Source organism: Haliotis rufescens, unplaced genomic scaffold (genome assembly GCF_023055435.1).
Source record: "Haliotis rufescens isolate VD_foot unplaced genomic scaffold, xgHalRufe1.0.p SCAF_129, whole genome shotgun sequence".
Taxonomy (NCBI): domain Eukaryota; kingdom Metazoa; phylum Mollusca; class Gastropoda; order Lepetellida; family Haliotidae; genus Haliotis; species Haliotis rufescens.
In genome coordinates, this window is record NW_025963812.1 from 422,234 (window position 1) to 444,685 (window position 22,452).

The 22,452-nt window shown below is 41.1% G+C and overlaps 1 protein-coding gene across 2 annotated transcripts; it reads left to right on the forward strand.

Moving 5' to 3' along the window:
- Nucleotides 1-6: 6 nt before the first annotated feature.
- On the forward strand, nt 7-18,645 carry LOC124110904 (deoxyribodipyrimidine photo-lyase-like). 2 transcript variants are annotated; one of them, XM_048394044.1, is made up of 10 exons: nt 7-139; nt 1,269-1,666; nt 4,277-4,422; nt 5,324-5,506; nt 9,490-9,648; nt 12,833-13,031; nt 14,609-14,761; nt 15,356-15,477; nt 16,477-16,636; nt 18,196-18,645. In XM_048394044.1, the coding sequence occupies exons 2-10, from the start codon at nt 1,279-1,281 to the stop codon at nt 18,342-18,344; spliced, it is 1,659 nt and encodes a 552-aa protein (XP_048250001.1). In that variant the 5' UTR covers nt 7-139; nt 1,269-1,278; the 3' UTR covers nt 18,345-18,645. The 2 variants fall into 2 exon arrangements, with proteins under 2 accessions (XP_048250001.1, XP_048250002.1); XM_048394045.1 differs by lacking the exons at nt 7-139; nt 1,269-1,666 and adding an exon at nt 3,404-3,466.
- The last annotated feature ends 3,807 nt before the right edge of the window (nt 18,646-22,452 follow it).

Consider the following 22,452-nt stretch of genomic DNA (forward strand, 5'->3'; position numbering starts at 1 on the left):
TTATCACGAGAAGTCAATCAACCAATCATAATGTAGAGACCAAGCAAACGCGGGACTTCGACCGTGTTGCATAACGTGTTTACAAAAGTGTTTGTTTACGAATGTGATTGTGTATAGGTTTTGTGAAGGATTTTGTGTGGTATGTATAAATCGGCAAAGAAAGCAATGGTTCACATCGCATGGGTATCGTAAAGGCCCCGATCGCTCACAAGATTTTGGTACAGAAGGGGAATATATTATCACCGTGTCAATGCATGACATCTATCTGAGTATATCAGCCAGCTGATGCAAGTCTTGCAATGCAGCGAAAATACATCATAACAAGGGCGGCGTTGCATATTTTGTTTACGATACGAATCAATATGAGATCTGACCCTTCCAATTCCCAAGAAAGTCATGCCGCATGGAAACAAGAATTAATCCCTCTTTCCTTGACTCAGAGCTCAATACAATGTCGATATTACATTATTAGTAATGCCTATCAAACAATATTACAATGTTTTGAAAAAACAATTGTAATAAAAATAATAAAATAAAATTTTTTAAACTTCTTTCTTCACCAATTATTAATAGGGCAATATTATAATTATGTGATATCATTATGTTATAGGGGCGGTCGGATAGCCTAGTGGTTAAAGCGTTCGCTTGTCACGCTGAAGACACGGGTTCAATTCCCGACATGGGTACAATGTGTGAAGCCCATTTCTGGTGTCCCCCGCCGTGATGTTGCTGGAATATTGCTAAAAGCGGCGTAAAACCATACTCACTCATTATGTTATAATAATGAAATGATTCATCTGATGCCGTGTACCATATTTACAGTAAGCATAGCAAAGCGACAAACGGGATCAGGCGGTCAGGCTTGCTGACGTCGGTTGATGCATGTCATGGTATCACATCATATCCCAGTTGCATAGATTAAATAAAATTGAGTAAATAATTGAGTCTGGACCAGACAATCCATTGACTGACATCATGAACATCGATCCACGCAAATGGGATACGATGACATGCAGCCACCAACTCAGCGAGCCTGACCACCCGATCCTGTTAGTCGCCACTTATGACAAGCAAACATGGGTTGCTGACGACCTATTCTACCCCTGATCTTCACACTGAGGACCGTTAGGTTTTGATTGTCATTGTGTAATTAGGGTACGATTAAAATTTTAATCAACAGGAAAATATAGTTTCATTAGATTCTTGATGATAGGATCATTAACTGTCTGTCACATTATGAAGTCAGATACATGATGTTTCTTTTGCAGACAATCTTGTATGTGGAGCTGTGCCAAACTGATTCATTGTGGGACGGGTCAGCTTAGATCAAGACAGGGTCTACATTTAACACATCAACTCAGCTCAGTTCCTATCTTGTACCTTGTGGGACTTTCTTCCAAAATGAGTGGGAATGGAAAGTCCAATAAGTTGAAAAGAAAAGCCGAAGAAGATTCTGGGAGTCCTGAAAAAAGGTTGAAAGCAGAAACAAGCAAAACATCTGTTGATTTTCTAAATGATATCACAGAAAATCGTCAGTCTGTTTGTGAATCTGTTTGTAAGTTCAAATTCAACAAGAAAAGAGTGAGAGTGTTGTCAGCAGCCAAAGAGTTCCCCGATGACTGCGATGGCGTTGTGTATTGGATGTCCAGGGATCAGAGAGTACAAGGTGTGTATTGGTGTTGTGTATTGGATGTCCAGGGATCAGAGAGTACAAGGTGTGTATTGGTGTTGTGTATTGGATGTCCAGGGATCAGAGAGTACAAGGTGTGTATTGGATATCAAGGGATCAGAGAGTACAATGTGTGTATTGGTGTTGTGTATTGGATGTCCAGGGATCAGAGAGTACAAGGTGTGTATTGGTGTTGTGTATTGGATGTCCAGGGATCAGAGAGAACAAGTTGTGTATTGGATGTCAAGGGATCAGAGAGTACAAGGTGTGTATTGGTGTTGTGTATTGGATGTCCAGGGATCAGAGAGTACAAGGTGTGTATCGATGTCCAGGGATCAGAGAGTACAAGGTGTGTATTGGTGTTATGTATCAATGTCCAGGGATCAGAGAGAACAAGGTGTGTATTGGTGTTGTGTATTGGATGTCCAGGGATCAGAGAGTACACAGTGTGTATTGGTGTTGTGTATTGGATGTCCAAGAATCAGAGAGTACAAGGTGTGTATTGGATGTCCAGGGATCAGAGAGTGCAAGGTGTGTATTGGATGGCAAGGGATCAGAGAGTGCAAGGTGTGTATTGGATGTCAAGGGATCAGGGAGTACTAGGTGTGTTTTGGTGTTGTGTATTGGATGTCCAGGGATCAGAGAGTACAGTGTGTGTATTGGTGTTGTGTTTGGATGTCCAGGGATCAGAGAGTACAAGGTGTGTATTGGATGTCAAGGGATCAGGGAGTACTAGGTGTGTGCGTTGGTGTTGTGTATTGGATGTCCAGGGATCAGAGAGTGCAAGGTGTGTATTGGATGTCAAGGGATCAGAGAGTACTAGGTGTGTTTTGGTGTTGTGTATTGGATGTCCAGGGATCAGAGAGTACAATGTGTGTATTGGTGTTGTGTATTGGATGTCCAGGGATCAGAGAGTGCAAGGTGTGTATTGGTGTTGTGTATTGGATGTCCAGGGATCAGAGAGTACAAGGTGTGTATTGGTGTTGTGTATTGGATGTCCAGGGATCAGAGAGTACCAGGTGTGTATTGGATGGCAAGGGACTTGGTAGTACAAGGTGTGTATTGGATGTCAAGGGATCAGAGAGTACAATGTGTGTATTGATGTTGTGTATTGGATGTCCAGGGATCAGAGAGTGCAAGGTGTGTATTGGTGTTGTGTATTGGATGTCCAGGGATCAGAGAGTACAAGGTGTGTATTGGTGTTGTGTATTGCATGTCCAGGGATCAGAGAGTACCAGGTGTGTATTGGATGGCAAGGGACTTGGTAGTACAAGGTGTGTATTGGATGTCAAGGGATCAGAGAGTACAATGTGTGTATTGATGTTGTGTATTGGATGTCCAGGGATCAGAGAGTACAAGGTGTGTATTGGTGTTGTGTATTGGATGTCAAGGGATCAGAGAGTACACGGTGTGTATTGGATGGCAAGGGACTTGGTAGTACAAGGTGTGTATCGGATGTCCAGGGATCAGAGAGTACAAGGTGAGTAATGGTGTTGTGTATTGGATGTCCAGGGATCAGAGAGTACAAGGTGTGTATCGGTGTTGAGTATTGGATGTCAAGGGATCAGAGAGTACTAGGTGTGTATTGGTGTTGAGTATTGGATGTCAAGGGATCAGAGAGTACAAGGTGTGTATTGGTGTTGTGTATTGGATGTCAAGGGATCAGAGAGTACACGGTGTGTATTGGATGGCAAGGGACTTGGTAGTACAAGGTGTGTATCGGATGTCCAGGGATCAGAGAGTACAAGGTGAGTAATGGTGTTGTGTATTGGATGTCCAGGGATCAGAGAGTACAAGGTGTGTATCGGTGTTGAGTATTGGATGTCAAGGGATCAGAGAGTACTAGGTGTGTATTGGTGTTGAGTATTGGATGTCAAGGGATCAGAGAGTACAAGGTGTGTATTGATGTCAAGGGATCAGAGAGTACAAGGTGTGTATTGGTGTTGAGTATTGGATGTCAAGGGATCAGAGAGTACAAGGTGTGTATCGGTGTTGTGTATTGGACCAGATAACATGATAGGTTGACATATAGGGGGACAGAGAGTTGATCATCTTCCCGTGGCAAGGGAGTTAACTGACTATAAAAGTCCAGTTTCCCCCCTTGTTGAACTAGGCTGGAATTTCTGGGTCCGATTGTAGCGCCACCAGTGGTTATTACAAGTTATGTCCCTTCTGTGTCCCTCCCACTGACCAATCAGATTCCACCTCTCATATCACTTGCATTTGCTTCAAACACAATGGCGGCACCCAGTGAAGACGATCTGATCGATAATCAAGATCTATGTTGTAATAAAATGGGTCTTATTTTGTGAAGTGCATCAAATCACGCTGAGTTGATGGTACACATGCTTTGCATATCCTGCAGTTGACCGAAATCTGCACAGCAGTTTGACGAACCGATGTTGATTTCGTTACTCGATTTTGATTGGACTTTGCATCGACTCGATAGTAAAAAGAACGTCAACAGTTTGTGTACGGGCTAGTCACTTACTTAAAAGGGAAACAATTTAAGGGGAGGTAACTCTTAGAAATATCACTTTTCTCAACCTCTGAAAACTCGGTCTCTCTCACTGAAGTATATAATAAATAGCTCTTCTCTATTGCCAGACAACTGGGCCTTCCTGTACGCTCAGCGTCTGGCCCTAAAGATGGAGGTGCCACTTCACGTCTGCTTCTGTCTGGTGCCACGGTTCCTGGAGGCTACGATTCGGCAGTTCGGCTTCATGCTCACGGGACTCCAGGAAGTGGAACAGGTAGGAGACCCCCACTCTGACATTCATCTCTGTCTTGTGTCACAGTCTCTGTATTGGTGTCACAATCTCTGTCTTGGTGTCACAATCTCTGTCTTGGTGTCACAGTCTCTGTCTTGGTGTCACAATCTCTGTCTTGGTGACACAGTATCTGTCTTGGTGACACAGTCTCTGTCTTGGTGTCACAGTCTCCGTCTTGGTGTCACAATCTCTGTCTTGGTGTCACAGTCTCTGTCTTGGTGTCACAGTCTCTATCTTGGTGTCACAGTCTCTATCTTGGTGTCACAGTCTCTGTCTTGGTGTCACAGTCTCTGTCTGGGTGTCACAGTCTCTGTCTTGGTGTCACAGTCTCTGTCTTGGTGTCACAATCTCTATCTTGGTGTCACAGTCTCTGTCTTGGTGACACAGTCTCTGTCTTGGTGTCACTATCTGTCTTGGTGTCACAATCTCTGTCTTGGTGTCACAGTCTCTGTCTTGGTGACACAGTCTCTGTCTTGGTGTCACTATCTGTCTTGGTGTCACAGTCTCTGTCTTGGTGTCACTATCTGTCTTGGTGTCACAATCTCTGTCTTGGTGACACAGTCTCTGTCTTGGTGTCATAATCTCTGTCTTGGTGTCACTATCTGTCTTGGTGTCACAGTCTCTGTCTTGGTGTCACAACCTGTCTTGGTGTCACAGTCTCTGTCTTGGTGTCACAGTCTCTGTCTTGGTGTCACTATCTGTCTTGGTGTCACAATCTCTGTCTTGGTGACACAGTCTCTGTCTTGGTGTCATAATCTCTGTCTTGGTGTCACTATCTGTCTTGGTGTCACAGTCTCTGTCTTGGTGTCACCACCTGTCCTGGTGTCACAACCTGTCCAGGTCTCTAGAAGGAATGCTTTATTTCTGTGTATTTCTCTTCCAGGAGTGTAAGACACTGAACATATCATTTCACCTGCTGATCGGCTACGCGAAGGATGTCCTGCCGGACTTCGTTAAGGACAACAACATAGGTGGTGTGGTCACTGACTTTGCCCCGCTGCGTACCCCCATGGCCTGGGTCACTGATGTGAAAGAGAGGCTGCCGAAAGATATCCCAATGTGTCAGGTAGGTGCGGTCTCCACAGAAGCACCCAAATAAGAACAGTAAGGCTGTGGTTTGGAAAAGTAGTTGTATTGCAATATATATAAGAAATAAATGACTCATGGTCGTTGTTTATCATACACTAGGGTTGCAGTTGTTTATTATACCCCCGTTAACGAAGTAAATTGGGGGTTTATAGCGTTCCGTCTGTCCGTCCTACCGTCCATCTGTCTGTCCTTCTGTCCGAGCATTTTGTACGGCCCATAACTTTTTAACCATGCACCCTATCTTCACCAAACTTGCTACACACATTAACCACAATGAGTACTTGTGCCTTTTGCTAGTTTGAAGATTCTGAACTTTTTAATTTTTGCCGTTTCCATGGACACATTAAGAAACATCAAGAATGTATGTTGTGTTAAGCATTGATTATCCCACACTTAACTAGATTGAAATATATTTGCTAAAACATGTGTTCATTTCAAACATAATGCATCCTCATGGGGTTACAAAGGGAAGGGCAGTTCCTCTGACTTAAAGCAACAGGTATATTTCATTAATTAACAAACTATTTACTATTTGTTGTTGACCAGCGGGGATAACGGGGGTATGTGAGCTTTGCTCACTTCTTTCTTGTTTTCCCTTCTGTGTTTTATTGTACGATAAACGACAACCACAAGTTGTCGCTTTCTATTTCAGATATCAACATTACGCACAGCCTCTTTAAGGATGTTAGTGAACAAGTACACGCTTTAAAGATATTTACCCGTATTTAAATAATAATGACTGCCTGAATAGAATCCAACCTGTCGGACAAGTCCATTTTATGAACAGGGGTGTTAAATTCGGTCTTTCCTGCATATTTTCACAATTTTCACGTCGTTTATCTGTACTTTTTCTCCCAATACTAATTGTCATATTACTTTTGGAAGCGATCATTCAGCATTTGCATTTATCTGCATAGCCCAGTTACATCTCACTAGACACTTCCCAATAAAAAAATAACGTCAAATTTACGACGTCTTCAAGTTGCGAGCCCATGTTCGATGCTTCAAGAATGAAGTCATGATAGAACAATGTTTTATCGTGAAATAAACCACGCTTCGCTTTTCATTGTTCTTTGCGATTTATCGCGTAACTGTATTATATTGGAAGTTAAGGTGTTTCACAGTGATTGACACAGTTAATGTACATTTAGATAATGTGAAAGAAAAATGGCGTCTGCATTTCAGCCATTTTGTCAATCAATTTTCCAGGGGAAACATAATTTGTGAATGAATTTCTGTGTCGATTTTAGGTTAAACAATACAAATAACAACTACTGTATTTGACGTAATAAGCGCCCAGGGCGCTCTCAAAATTAGAAATAGGGGGCTCTTATTAGAATATGATTTTGGTGAAAGAGTTGAAAGATTGTAAATTTTGTGGTTTATGCTTACAGCCTGAAATGATAAGAAAGAAAAGTCTGTGCGTATCACACACGACAGATATATTTTTCCCGAATTTAATTGCCCGTAATTAAGGGTGCATATAACACACGAGTGCGTATTATACATGAATAAATAAGTCTTGTGTACATTGATCAATCCGAAGGGTGCTAATTGGGATTGTTCACTAGCCAATATATTAACAAATATCGCCTTAGGCGCTTATTAGAGCGGGGCGCTTATTACGTTGAATATGGTAATTACATTTCATCCAATACACGGGGCGGTCGGGTAGCCTAGTGGTTAAAGCGTTCGCTCGTCAAGCCGAAGACCCGGGTTCGATTCCCGACATGGGTACAATGTGTGAAGCCCATTTCTGGTGTCCCCCGCCGTGATATTGCTGGAATATTGCTAAAAGCGGCGTAAAACCAAACTCACTCACTCACTCACTTATCCAATACACAGGAACCAGAGCTCTGTTTAAGGAACTTGATCTAACTTATGTTTTTAAATAATTGTTTGCACTTGTGCGTGTTTTATATAATTAAATCAAGCCCTGAGAACACAGAAAAAATACTGTAATATGTATTGTTTGAACAGCATATTGCAGTATACCGATGTAAAGTTAGATCTATTCACAAAGCACATTAAAGCTTATTCAATGACATTGTACGACAGTGTAAGACATTTCCTCAACACCAACTTTTGAACTTACAAATTGATGATGACTACAATGAGTTAAAGTCAATGTGACTTGTAAGATATTTTTGATTAGTTAAACAATATTTAATTCTTCTTTGCATGTATAAAACAACATTTTGAATTTCGGGATTCGATAACAATTTATTATTATCTACACCGGGGTAGATTCTGGGAACTCCCAGATTATACCCCCTCCGGGTGGACTATTTACCCGTGTATACTCTGAAAGGTGGGTAGATTTTGGCAGCTTACACCGGTAATGCTGTTCAGACCTAAAGAACAAGGTTTGAAATTCCCTGTATTTGGGTGATGAGGGCTGGGATCGTATCAATCTCGTTTTACTCCGATACGATAAGATTGAAAGTTTTACAATAAATTGTATATTAATGAACTTTTCCTATCTCACAAATACTCCTTCTTTCGATCCGAAGTGGAAATGTGTCTGAAATATAGGTTTCCAGCGTCTAATATTAATTCCCCCGTACATACCTCACATCACCATGGTGGCCTCCTAACATCTAGGTCACAACGCTTGCATGCTGGTTAACCTATAATGTATGGGTGAATTAATTAACGAAGCTGGAAACAAAATGAAAGTCCGACAACTGGTAGTCTAGATTACGTACTTTGCGTACCCCTCTGACAAAGTGTGTGCTGGCGATTAGGTGCCTCACTCTGGCAGTGTGGATTCGAATCCCGGATGGGACTCAACCCAAAGAAGTACGAGAATCTGTACTTTACTAAGAAAGTGTTATCCCAAATATAACATTTGTTGCATTTGACCAGTTTCTAAATGGCATTGTGTGTTTATATCTTTGGCCCTGGGAGCCGGTCCAATTTACGCTTGTCAGAGGGGTACACAAAGTACGTGATCTAGACTACCAGTTGTCGGACTTTCATTATGTGGAAGCCTCGGTGGCTGAGTGGGTTAGATTGCTGACTTTGTGTGCTGACGATTAGGTGCCTCACTCTTGCAGTGTGGGTTTGAATCCCGGATGGAACTCAACCCCAAAAAGTACAGGAATACTTTACTAAGAAAGTGTTATCCCAAATATAACATTTGCTACATTTGACCACTTTCTAAATGGCATTGTGTGTTTATAGCTTACGGCTCTGGGAGCCGTGCCAATTTACGCTTGTCAGAGGGGTACACAAAGTACGTGATCTAGACTACCAGTTGTCAGACTTTCATTTTTATGGAAGCCTTGGTGGCTGAGTGGGTTAGATCGCTGACTTTGTGTGCTGGCGATTAGGTGCCTCACTCTGGCTGTGTTGGTTCGAATCCCGGACGGAACTCAACCCCAAAAAGTACAAGAATACTTTCCTAAGAAAGTGTTATCCCAAATACAACATTTGTTACATTTGACGACTTTTTAAATGGCGAAAGGGTGAAATATCAAAGGTGTGTTTGTGTTCTTGGGCAGTTTTCCATTGCTAAGATTTAAATTGTTATGGCCACACCCAAAACCTTGATCAGATGAGAGCCCCATGGCATCCATGTTTCGTTTGTTTGTTGTTTTACGCCGCACTCAGCAATATTCCAGCTATATGATGGCGGTCTGTAAATAATCGAGTCTGGCCCAGACAATCCAGTGATTGACAACATGATCATCGATCCACGTAATTGGGATCGATGACATGCATCAACCAAGTCAGCGAGCCTGACCACCCGATCCTCTTAGTCGCCTCTTACGACAAGCATAGTCACCTTTTACAGCAAGCATGGGTTGCTGAAGACCTATTCTACCACGGATCTTCACGGACCGGCATCCAGAATGGGCATAAATGAGGGATATTGGGTATTTTTGAGTGACTTGAAGTAAAAAATTGTTTAACGAATATAAGCTCATAACCAGAGAATATTGATATTTTTTTCAGATCGATGCTCATAACATTGTGCCTTGTTGGGAGGCGTCGCCCAAGTTAGAATATGGAGCCCGCACAATACGCAAGAAAATAACAGAAAAACTCCCAGAATTCCTCACTGCATTTCCACCTGTGTGTAAACACCCTCATAATGCCACAGTTAAATCTGAAGTAAGATTTGCGTATGTTTTTGCTGACTTGAGTGGTCTCATTGACCAAATATGTTTAAAAAAATACAGGTACCGAGGCTGAATAGTCTACACTGGGTAATTATGCACGCATGTTAATGCTGTTGGATTTTAAGAATTGTCGGGTATCAGTACGCCAGCAGCGCAACAAATAATAGGTAAATTGTGTTTTACCCATCCTCTACATCTCCAGGTCTAACATTTCCGTAAACCTACGTTATAAACCTCTAACGATGTCACTCTGTTATAAATATAGGTGTGACTATTCTCGGTAAACCTGTAAAGGAGTTATTCCCTCAGATTGCCCAGGTAAGCAGGCATTCCGTGAAATTTAACGTTTTATAAACTTGCCTCCTGATGTGAACACAATTGTGTTTGATGATTGGTTTAAAGTCAGAATTTTGTTTAAAACACTAAAATTCCATGATGTTAATTGAACCTGCAACCTCACAAGTTTTGTAACTCACTGTTTTCCCACTGAGCTACTGGGGCAGGTGATGAGAAGTTGTTCAGATTATCATGTCATGACTCCATCTAGTCCAGGTTGCACATGTTTTTTTGCTCTCACACGCTTTGAGCAAATTCCTTTTATACCTCGATACACTGTATTTCACTATAAGGTATGTCAATGTTTTCTTGTCTTTCCATGTACTTCGAACGTTTAGACAGTTCATAAGTAGGATATAAACTCCCCCCTTGGTCTTGACGGAGAATGTAAGCCCGCTGAAGGCCCTCCCCTAATTACCCGCCCTTGATTCCATTTGCCAATTTGATTGGCTGAGCTACTAAGTCATAAAAATCACCAAATAGCTTGAAAAACCTTGACTTTGTACATAATGACATATACTTGTTGATTAAAGTACTTTATTATATACATATGAATGAAATACTGGAATTTATCAGTGACGATAGATCAAGTTATCAGTCACTAGTGACTGATATAAAAAAGTTATATCAGTCACTAGTGACTGATCTAAACAAGGTTCCGGAACTACTTTCTCCTGAATCAAAACATTACGTTTACGTCAGATGCCGACTGTCTCATAACTTCTCTTCAACTGACCACAGGAACTTTTTGACGAGTCTGATGTCTGGAAATAACATCTATGGCAATGTTAATATCACTCTTTCGCCAGACATTAGGCACAACTGGCGACAGCGAGACGTACCGCCGAGGCGAGAAGCGCCCGCTTGAATTTTCCGAGAATTGAACTTTCCTAATTTAATTCACGACAGCAAGCAACAAGGTTTCAGTTAAAATGTTTGGGGTTCTATAAATGTGTTAATGTCAACTTTCATACTTATCTGTGAGAAAATTTGATTAAATTTGGCGGATTTTGTAAGCCTGGAGAGCGCTCAGCTGATCGTTCGACATGGTCACAGTACTAACTGTTTATGTATTCCTACGCCAATAAAATAATCGCTGTTTGAAAATGATTTTTATTTTCATTTTAAACAGGAATGTTTAATTATGACAAACAAAAATGTCCACGGAACTTAATACTCGATATGAAATAATATATTTCGCATAACATATATTAACAGAGCTAGTTTTATTCACGAACTATATTCTTTTCGCAAACCCCCTTTATACGGCGGTGGTTAAGGGGCGACAGGGAGAATTAGTAATTTATCAGACACTGTTTTCGAAAAAATATATAAATTGCAAGTAATAAAAATAAAACATGTATATAATAAATAGAAAATTCAATGTGTTTTCTGAAATACCACTTTTATCTCATCGAGTGAAGTGGGGAGAGTCTAATATTTTCACGAGTGACGAGTGAAAACACATTAAATATCCTCTATGTATTAAAATTCATGACAGACTTAATGTATTTATTTGTTGGTCGTGAAAATAAGTCTTATTGGAAAATTTTTGATGTTAATACTGGTTTTTAGATCTAATGACTAATATATGAATTTATAAAATATTGACACTGAATGTTAACCCAACTAAATAAGCCGTGAAACTAACAGTTGAAAGCCTTGAAAAGCCTTGAAAAGGCCTTGAATTTCAGTGTTCATCATCTGTATGAACCTTGGTGGTGCTACCTGTGGAGATGGAGATATAGAGGATGGGGCACTGAACATTTGATATTCAGGATTTCAAAAAAAGTAAAGTGTCCCCCAAATTGCTTGAAAAGAATTATTGTGACTGTTGAAAACAAGAAGAAATTGTCGGCAACGAAAAATACTTTGCTGCAAGCTGTTTTTTGTGAACAAATATAAAGGCTCGTAGGTGTAATTATAAAAAAAGTATCTTGTTTTGAAGATGTAGCTAAAAAAGTCGCTCTTGTCCATACAAAATCCAAGGCGCCCCCCTCAAATATCAAAATGGTCAGTTACTAATGTTTTGCAATTTTTCTGTTCAATTATTAGAAATTCAGTTTCTTTAGAAAGATTTTCTGTAAAATCATTTGGCCTGAGGGACTGAAAGTTTATCTGTGACATGACTAATTTGTTTTATTCTTAACAGCTTAAGACATGTTTGAAAAACAAGTCTGGCCGCTGGTATCCATCTTGGCAAAATATACAACACATATTGCAATAATCCAGAAATATCTCCAAAAATGGGCTTCACACATTGTTTCCCATGTTCGGAATAGAACCAAGGTCTTTTTTGTGAAAAAACGCTTTAACCACTACACAATCTCATTAAAATCAGACCTCAATTCTCGCTACCGCTAAACAAAGATCTGAGGACATCCCATTACGGGTCACGTCAGAACGACCTTTCATCTGACCAATCAGAGCATCGCTTACCAAATTATGAAAGTGACAGTCGGAATGTGATTTCTGATCATGCAGCCTCGAAAACTTTAACTCGGAACGATAGTACCCATACAGTCTAGACCATCTATTAGCCATTCCAGAATGTTCTTTTGTTCAGGTTTCAAATTTGTAATCAAGAATTTGTCAAAATATGTTTCGAAGTGTAGTCTCCAATTTGAAATTAGTGCCGTAAAGCACGAGAAAGCTTCCTTCTGATTGGTCATTCCATTGGTCGGTCAAAGTTCGCGCAAGGTCGGTCTGACGTGACCCGTAATGGGATATCCTCAGATCTTTGTTTAGCGGTAACGAGAACTAAGATCTGATTTTAATGAGATTGACCACTACACTACCCACAAAGCAAAACACCGATGGTTTGTGCAATCTATTGTCAGCCTGTCAAGTGGGAGGCGGCCTACGCCAGCCTGGAGGTGGACCGTTCCGTGAAGGAGGTGGACTGGGCCATCCCAGGAACCAAGGGGGGTCTTCAGATGCTGGAGTCATTCTGTAAAGACCGACTGAAATATTTCAACGCTGATCGCAACAATCCTAATAAGAATGCTGTCAGTAACCTGTCACCATGGATACATTTTGGTAAGCTCAATGAAATAAAGGCAGGGTGTTGACACTGTGTTAATATTGGTACAATCTTCTTATCAAATACATTAAAAGCCTCTTTAATTGATGACTCATAACGTCTTATTAAAGACTTAACTGGAAAGAGAGCTTTACTAACTTGCTCAGATAAAGCTTTACGAGCTCTTGTCCATACCAATTTGGGCGTAACCATAAGCCCAAAATATTCATATGCGTTATTTGACCTTTATAAAACCATTTTTCATATTTGGATAATGGACCTTCCATTTTGAAAACCATAATTTTTCTTTTATCAATATTAATGTCCATGCCCCACTGAGGACAATATAAATACAATGCATCTCGCCTCAGCTGTAGCTTAATTACTATGTCCGCCACCAGGATCAAGTCATTGGCAAACAACACTGCTATAACAATGTGTGACCTGGTTGAGTGTTTGTCATCATGTCTCAATTGAAGTGTTGACAATGTGTGACCTGGCTGATTGTGTGTCATCATGTCTCAATTGAAGTGTTGACAATGTGTGACCTGGTTGAGTGTTTGTCATCATGTCTCAATTGAAGTCTTGACAATGTGTGACCTGGCGGATTGTGTGTCATCATGTCACAATTGAAGTGTTGACAATGTGTGACCTGGCTGATTGTGTGTCATCATGTCTCAATTGAAGTGTTGACAATGTGTGACCTGGCTGATTGTGTGTCATCATGCCTCAATTAAAGTTTTAACAATGTGTGACCTGGTTGAGTGTTTGTCATCATGTCTCAATTGAAGTCTTGACAATGTGTGACCTGGCTGATTGTGTGTCATCATGTCTCAATTGAAGTGTTAACAATGTGCGACCTGGCTGATTGTGTGTCATCATGTCTCAATTGAAGTGTTAACAATGTGTGACCTGGCTGATTGTGTGTCATCATGCCTCAATTAAAGTTTTAACAATGTGTGTCCTGGTTGAGTGTTTGTCATCATGTCTCAATTGAAGTGTTGACAATGTGTGACCTGGCTGATTGTGTGTCATCATGTCTCAATTGAAGTGTTGACAATGTGTGACCTGGCTGATTGTGTGTCATCATGTCTCAATTGAAGTGTTAACAATGTGTGACCTGGCTGATTGTGTGTCATCATGTCTCAGTTGAAGTGTTGACAATGTGTGACCTGGCTGATTGTGTGTCATCATGTCTCAATTGAAGTGTTGACAATGTGTGACCTGGCTGATTGTGTGTCATCATGTCTCAATTGAAGTGTTGACAATGTGCGACCTGGCTGATTGTGTGTCATCATGTCTCAATTGAAGTGTTAACAATGTGTGACCTGGCTGATTGTGTGTCATCATGTTTCAATTGAAGTGTTAACAATGTGTGATCTGGCTGATTGTGTGTCATCATGCTTCAATTGAAGTTGTAACAATGTGTGATCTGGCTGATTGTGTGTCATACCTCAATTGAAGTGTTGACAATGTGTGACCTGGCTGATTGTGTGTCATCATGCCTAAATTGAAGTGTTAACAATGTGTGCCGTGGCTGATTGTGTGTCCTGCCTCAATTGAAGTGTTGACAATGTGTCATCTGTTATTACAGGGCAAATCTCAGTTCAGAGATGTATACTGACTGTGAAGCAGTTTCGCAGCAAGGGAACTGAGAGCGTGAACGCGTTCATCGAAGAGGCAGTGGTGAGACGCGAGCTGGCTGACAACTTCTGCTTCTACAACAAACATTATGATTCCATTGAAGGTACTGCTGTATAACCCTTGACGTATTAATAAGAAAATTGAATCAAGAGTGGGGTGGAACTGTCACTGGAGATAGGTACTGTAAAACGTGAAATTAATGCGTCTCCAAAAGAATGCCACCGCTGGCCCCTAGCCAAAAATGCGACTCGATATGAATGCGACACCCCCCCATCTCAAGCATCAGTGGATTTATATCTAAACAAAATGTCCTCTGTCAGGTTTACAGGAGAATCCGCACCTTAATCCAACCTTACATTAATCCAATCACACACCAAATAGCACCGCTTTTTAGCGCCGAGTAGAGTACTTCAGCTAAAACAATGTGTGCGTGCTGCCTCGTGTTGGCCTTTGATGCAGTCGCAAAAAGCAAGGACACCCTGGGCGCTTATTGCGTGGAATACGGTAATTGGTAATCTGACCAATGAGACAATGTGAAAAATAGTTTTAAGAACCTGCATTTGTGACAAGTCTTGGATCATTGAAGCATGTTTATCTGTTACAATAATTGCAGAATATAAAGAATTTTGCTAAGGTGTCGTTGGACTGCAGCATAAACTTGACAACAGCACCTGACTTACGTATTTTGTTTTGTCAGGAGCATACGACTGGGCGAAGACATCACTGAAGTTGCATGCTGGGGACAAGCGGCCATATTTGTACTCTCGCCAGCAGCTGGAGGACGGAAAGACTCATGACAAGCTCTGGAATGCTGCCCAGGTATCCAATGGCTGTTTGTGTAGCTCCACACTAACGGGACCCGTGAAGATCCGGGGTAAAATAGGTCTTCAGCATCCCATGCTTGCCGTAAAAGGTGACTAACGGGATCGGGTGGTCAGGCTTGCTGACTTGGTTGATACATGTCATCGATCCCAATTGCGTGGATCGATGCTCATGATATCAGTCACTGGATTGTCTGGTCCAGACTCGATTATTTACAGACCGCCGTCATATAGCTGGAATATTGCTGGGTGTGGCGTTGAACAACAAACAAACAAACAAACAAACAAACAAACAAACAAACAAAACAAACATACCCTTGGCGAACTGTGACCTGCTAAGCATCGCCTGTAACCCACCTGACCACAGACCTTGAATAACTGCAGGGCCTGATTCACAAAGTGATCGTAGCTAATACTTAAGTCCATAAGGTATGGGAGGTACGATGGTCGTAGAGCTACGAAAGCACACCGCAGACCTGGAAAAACAGCAGGGAATGTTTCATAAATGATCGTAGCTAATCTGTAAGTCCATGTTAAGATATGGGAGGTACGATAGTCGTAGAGCTACGAAAGCATACCACAGACCTTGAAAAACAGCAGGGAATGTTTCACAAAGTGATCGTAGCTAATCTGTAAGTCCATAAGGTATGGGAGGTACGATGGTTGTAGAGCTACAGTTGCACTGTGAAATGGGCCCTTGTGATACAACCATCACATCGCCCTTACCTTAACATAGACTTACGTTTTTTCTACAACCTTTTTTTGAAACAAACCCCAGGCCTCTTCTATATCTGCAAACCGGGATTCGAACTCACAATCATAGGTTTCTGGCATCCCCAAGGGACGCAACTCTGCACAGCGAATCGCGGCACCTTAGACGACTGGGCCACCTGTGCCCCTTCTGCCATTGATGATGAACAGGCTGTTATATCTTATGTTTGAACCTTTTCTGGTGTGAGAAATCTATATCTCCTGTATGGTGTGTGTTGGTCCCCAGTTGCAGATGGTGAATGAGGGAAAGATGCACGGTTTCCTGAGGATGTACTGGGCCAAGAAAATCCTCGAGTGGACCCGTTCTCCGGAGGACGCTCTCAAGGACTCCATCTTCCTCAACGACAAGTACAACTTGGATGGTCGAGATCCTAACGGTTACGTTGGTAAGTCAGCCATGTGATTGGTGATGATGTTTGTTGACAAGAGTCATTATTTATGAAAAATATTTCGGTTGTTGAAAATGATCACTGCTCAGTGATTGCAATAGTACAGTAATATATACTCACTGCCAAAAGAAACGCAAATACCATACATGTTGGTTAATACATAAAGAATTACTCAAAGAAATATTAGATTGGTTCGTTGCACAAACGAACATGCTGGTATGTTGTGTGAACCGACGCTCGTGAACGCATCACATGTCACGTCATAGATAGACTCGAGATGCACCATTTGTCTCGTGCAGGATTAGCGTGTAAAGTTTGGAAATCACGTGCAGCATATCGTGATAAGAATAAAGACACTGTGGTACCACTTGACTGAGTGTTAGTTTTGTCATTCGGTCATTCTCCATATGTTTCTGTGGTTCGCGTTTCTTTGGCAGTGAGTATATTTACATGAGAATAATACACATGTGTTCATGTCCAATTATACTTATATCAATATATAAGAAAGTTATGAGATAAATTGCAAAGAACAATGAAGAACAAAGAGTGTTTTTTTTCACGATAAAACATTGCTCTATCATGACGTCATTTCTGGTGATTCGAACATGCGCTTGCCACTTGATGACGTCATATATTGGACGACAATATTTTTGAGAGGGAAGTGTCTCGTAAGTTGTTCCCCATACATGTAGCTCTAGATAAACGCAATGGCCAAACGGTCGCATCCAAAAATCGGTATTGGGAGAAAAGGTACAGGTAGTCAGCGTGAAGATTGTGAGATTATGGGGGAAATACCAAACTTAACCCACCTGTTCATAAAATGGACTTATCCAACATTGCCGAGGTCGGATTCTATTCAGGGAGTCATCATTATTAAAATACGTGTAAATATTTTTAAAACTTGTACATTTTATCAACATCCTTAAAGGGGCTGTACAAAATGTTGATATCTCATAAAAGAAATAAGACCCTAGTCTGTCTTACAGACCCTGATACAAATATATATCAAATACAGCCCATGCAAGTCTATAATGTTTGGCAAGTCTAGATCACTGCAGTATCTGAAAATGAAGAGAGTCACTGGGCTCCTTTTTATTATATCTTTATTAAGATAACTGAACAACTGTTTTTTTATGTACGATATGTTCATTTCAGAGACTAGATGTTAGTCTAATAAGACCCGTGAAGATTCTGGGGTAGAACAGGTCTTCAGCAACCCATACTTGCCGTAAAAGGTGACTCTGCTTGTCGTAAAAGGTGACTAACGGGATTGGGTGGTCAGGCTCGCTGACTTGGTTGATGCATGTCATCGATCCCAATGGATCGATGCTCATGATATTAATCACTGGATTGTCTGGTCCAGACTCGATTATTTACAGACCGCCGTCATATAGCTGGAATATTGCTGAGTGCGGCGTTAAACAACAAAGCAACCAACCATAAAAGAAATAAACGACTCGTGGTCGTTGTTTATCGTACAATAAAACAACTCCCACTCATCGTTTATTTCTTAAACAATGAACATAGTTGTGATATTGTGACTGGTGTGTGTGCAGGATGCATGTGGTCAATCTGTGGCATCCACGACCAGGGCTGGAAGGAGCGCGAAGTGTTCGGCAAGATCCGCTACATGAACTACAAGGGCTGCACCAGGAAGTTTGATGTGCCGGCGTTTGAAAGGAAATACAAAGTTAAGAAGATATGAACGACATGTCTTTAACTATACTCATTGACAAGATTCTTGTCACGCAATTTTGGTGGTGGATGCTGGCATAACTGCTGTTTCAAAAATAACTACAAGGTCTCTTGGGTGGTTACCATGGTTACTGTGTGATCCTGCTGGAGTGGCATTGTACTGAGACGATGGAGGTCATCCCTTGGTGCTAATACTCAGGAACTTTAAGGGTGCAGTACTAACAGTCAGAAGCAGGGTTTCTGATGAAGTTTTTGGTATCAAACCAGTCATTAAATAAAATGGTTGCTGGGCAACGAAACCACTTTGTGTCTAAATAGAATTGTGTTAATTGTGTTAAAGTCTTTAGCCTCAATAAGTTAAATGATAAAAACATATTCAAATTTGGTTGTCTCAAAATTGTGCAACACTCTCAACAGTCATCTTGACGTTATTACTACCGTATTCGACGTAATAAACGCGCCGCTCTAATAGGCGCCCACGACAATAGTTGCTTAAATATTGGCTAGTGAACAATCCCATTTAGCACCCTTCCAATTGATCAATGTACACAAGACTTCTTTATTCGTGTATAATACGCACTTATGTGTTTATGCACCCTTAATTATGGGCAATTAAATTCTTGAAAATATATCTGTTGTGTATAATACGCACAGACTTTTCTTTTGTATCATTCAGGCTGTCAGCATAAACCACGGAATTTACGATCTTTCAACTCTGTTTTTTTTTCACCAAAATAATATTCTAATAAGAGCCCCCTTTTTCAAATTTTGAGAGTGCCCTGGGCGCTTTTTACATGGAATACGGTATGTACTGTTAGATCTAAGATAGTGGTTAGAATAGTATAGAATAGAATAGATAGTTAGAATATGTCCTAGTCTTAAAGTAGAGATAATTAGATAAGGTCGTCAGGTTGTCTGAATTGGTTGATATCATGTCAATATGCTTAGATGACATGAAATTGTTAGGTCAACCACTGTTTTGCCTTGCCAGACTTGACTATTGACAAGCCGTGGGAAACAGCTGGAATAGTGCCACCTGGGGCACATCTTCCCGAGGCAAGTGAGTTAACTGACTTTGAAAGTCCAGTTTCCACCCTTGCTGAACTAGGCTGGAATTACAGGGCTCGATCGTAGCGCCACCAGTGGCTATTACGAGTTATGTCCTTTCTATGACTCTCCTATTGACCAATCAGATTCAACCTCTCGTATCACTTGCATTTGTTTCAAACAAAACGGTGGCGCCCAGTCAAGACGATCTGATCGATAATCAAGATCGATATTGTGATAAACGAGTCTCACATCGTGACATGCATCAAATCACGTGAGCACCTTGATTAAAAACATGAAAAGATTTAGAAATTATCTGTTGACAACGAGTTAGCGGTGCACATGCTTTGCAAATCCTGCAGTCGACCGAAATGTACATGACACTCTACGAAACGGATTTCGATTTCATTGCACGATTTTGATTGGACTATGCATAGACTCGTTAGTCAAGCCTAAATGTAACTCCATAATACCAGCCTAGTTCGGCAAGGGTGGAAACTGGACTTTTATAGTCAGTTAACTCTCTTGCCTTGGGAAGATGGCTGGAGCATAAAACAACATTGTGTGCTATGCAGTATTTTGTAAACCAGAGGCACAGATTTTTAGACTTTTTTTAACAAGATGAAAAATATAAGGTTTTGTATTTTGAAATTGTACACATTCATTGTTATGACTTGTTTTGTCAACATGTTCACTGCCATCGCCGGTGATCCTTGATCTGGACAGGTTGTCTTTTGTGGACCTCATTTTTACAAATGTCACCTTTCTTTTAAGGATCCAGCGAGACAACTCGGCGGCATGTCTACCTCATTTGATATTAAACATAGATCTTTCTATTACACGCTGTCTTGGTTTTGTTATTCTTGCTAATGACTAGTTTGTCACTGGGAGAGCGATTGGTTTCCAGCACTTGAGAGATTTCCTACGAGGCGACACTGACAGGTCAGTGTTCCTCAAATTGATCTTAGGCCTAGCTGTGTTTGTTTGTTTGTTTGTTTGTTTGTTGTACGCCGCACTCAGCAATATTCCAGCTATACGACAGCGGTCTGAAAATAATTGAGCCTGAACCAGACAGTTTAGTGATTGACATCATGAGCACTGATCTATGCACTTGGGATATAACATGCATAACAAGTCAGCGAGCATGACCACCCGATCCCGTTAGTCGCCTCTTACAACAAGCATAGTCGCCTTTAATGGCAAGCATGGGTTGCTGAAGACCTATTCAAGCATGGGTTGTTATGCTGACCCGGATCTTCACAGGTCGCCTAGCTGTGATAATTATATGATGGTGCTGCTCCCTGTGAACAATATTTATATTGACTTACCACTCCACACAGCTAATGGCTGTCCCATAGTGTTTCCCTGAAAGATTCCAGATTAAAAACATACCGCACTAACAACCCTGCAATAATGTTGATGAATTGAAATCCCACAAAATTTGTAACACCTGAAACTCTTGCCTTCAAATATTTGTACATATATCTTCAATCATGCAACTTCCTACTTATTGCGATTTGCTGTGCAGAGTTGCGTCCCTTGGGCACGCCAGAAACCTCTGATTGTGGGTTCGAATCCTGGTTCGCCCCGATTATGTTTCTAGGTTTGTCAGCACCATACCCGTGCTTGTGGGTTTCACTGAAGTGGTAAACGTCTGAGACCTGCATCACTTCGGGCTTTCCTCCCACTTTAAGCTGACACGGTGTGATATAACTGGAATACTGTTAAAAGCGGCGTTATACCCAACTCACGCACTCACTCAATCACCCTACATCTTCCTGAGGCAAGGGAATTAACTGACTTTAAAGTTCAGTTTCCACCTTTGCCAAACTAGGCTGGAATTTGGGAGAATATTTGGCTGGACTAACAAGTCTATGCATAGCCCAATAAAAATCCCATTAACATTATCTTCATCTGGTTCATAGACGTTGATTTCAACATGCAGATTTTGTTTGGTTGCAGGATTTGCAAAGCATGTGTACAGCCAACTGGGCGTAAACATATTTTCACAAATCTGTTGATGTTTTTAATCAAGGTGATCAAGTGATATGACTTCATGAGGTAAAACCAGTTTCATTACAATAAAGATCCTGATTATCGATCAGATCGTTGAGACTGGGCACCACCATTTTGTTTGAAGCAAATGTAAGTGAAATGAGAGGTGGAATCTGACTGGTCAATATGAGGAACATAGAAGGGACATAACTCGTAATTGCCACTGGTGGCGCTACGATCTGGCCAAGAAATTCCAGTCTTGTTTGGCAAGGGTGAAACATGACTTTTAAAAGTCTTCCCAAAGATTACGCGAGTGTTTGTGTCAGCTGCTGTATATCATATAGATGAGGGGACACGGGTGGCCAAATCGTCTAAGGCACCGTGATTTGCTGTGCAGAGTTGCGTTCCTTGGGCACGCCAGAAACCTATGATTGTGGGTTCGAATCCTGGTTCGCCCCGATTATGTTTCTAGGTTTGTCAGCACCATACCTGTGCTCGTGGGTTTCACCGAAGTGGTAAACGCCTGAGACCTGCATCACTTCGGACTTTCCTCCCACATTAAGCTGACACGCCATGATATAACTGGAATATTGTTAAAAAGGGCGTAAAACCCAACTCACTCACTCAATTAGATGAGCGTCAGACTGATGGAGAAAAGACTGAAGTGATGCAGGGCATAGACTACTTCGGTAAATCAGATCAGCACAGGGATGATGATGGCAGTGAATTGTATCAGGTTTTATGTGGGATTCGAACCCACAATACAGCCTCCATCAGTTCCATGCAGTCTCCTCGTCATCTGTTTGTTATCACACACACAACAGACAAAAGAGTCATGTTTTCACATTTATTCCCTTGGGTGACAGCTCTCATTACAAGTCGTCAACATGTTATAACAATGTGAAAAGGCAACACCAATTTATTTTCACTTTACAAACAAGGTTAGCTTAATATTTTTTTAAATAAAAAATTGGAAAAGCTGTTTGATTAAATATGTTTTATAAACATGTTTGTTGCAATTACTTTTAACAATGCATTTATTTCTGAGCAATTTTAACTCAAAATCAACATTTATC

Excerpts from the sequence above, each read along its gene's own strand:
- LOC124110904 (XM_048394044.1), top strand. The coding sequence starts at position 1,279 with ATGTGGAGCTGTGCCAAACTGATTCATTGTGGGACGGGTCAGCTTAGA. Across the intron at positions 1,667-4,276 it reads CAGGGATCAGAGAGTACAAG|ACAACTGGGCCTTCCTGTAC; the intron begins GTGTGTATTGGT and ends CTCTATTGCCAG. Across the intron at positions 5,507-9,489 it reads AAGATATCCCAATGTGTCAG|ATCGATGCTCATAACATTGT; the intron begins GTAGGTGCGGTC and ends TATTTTTTTCAG.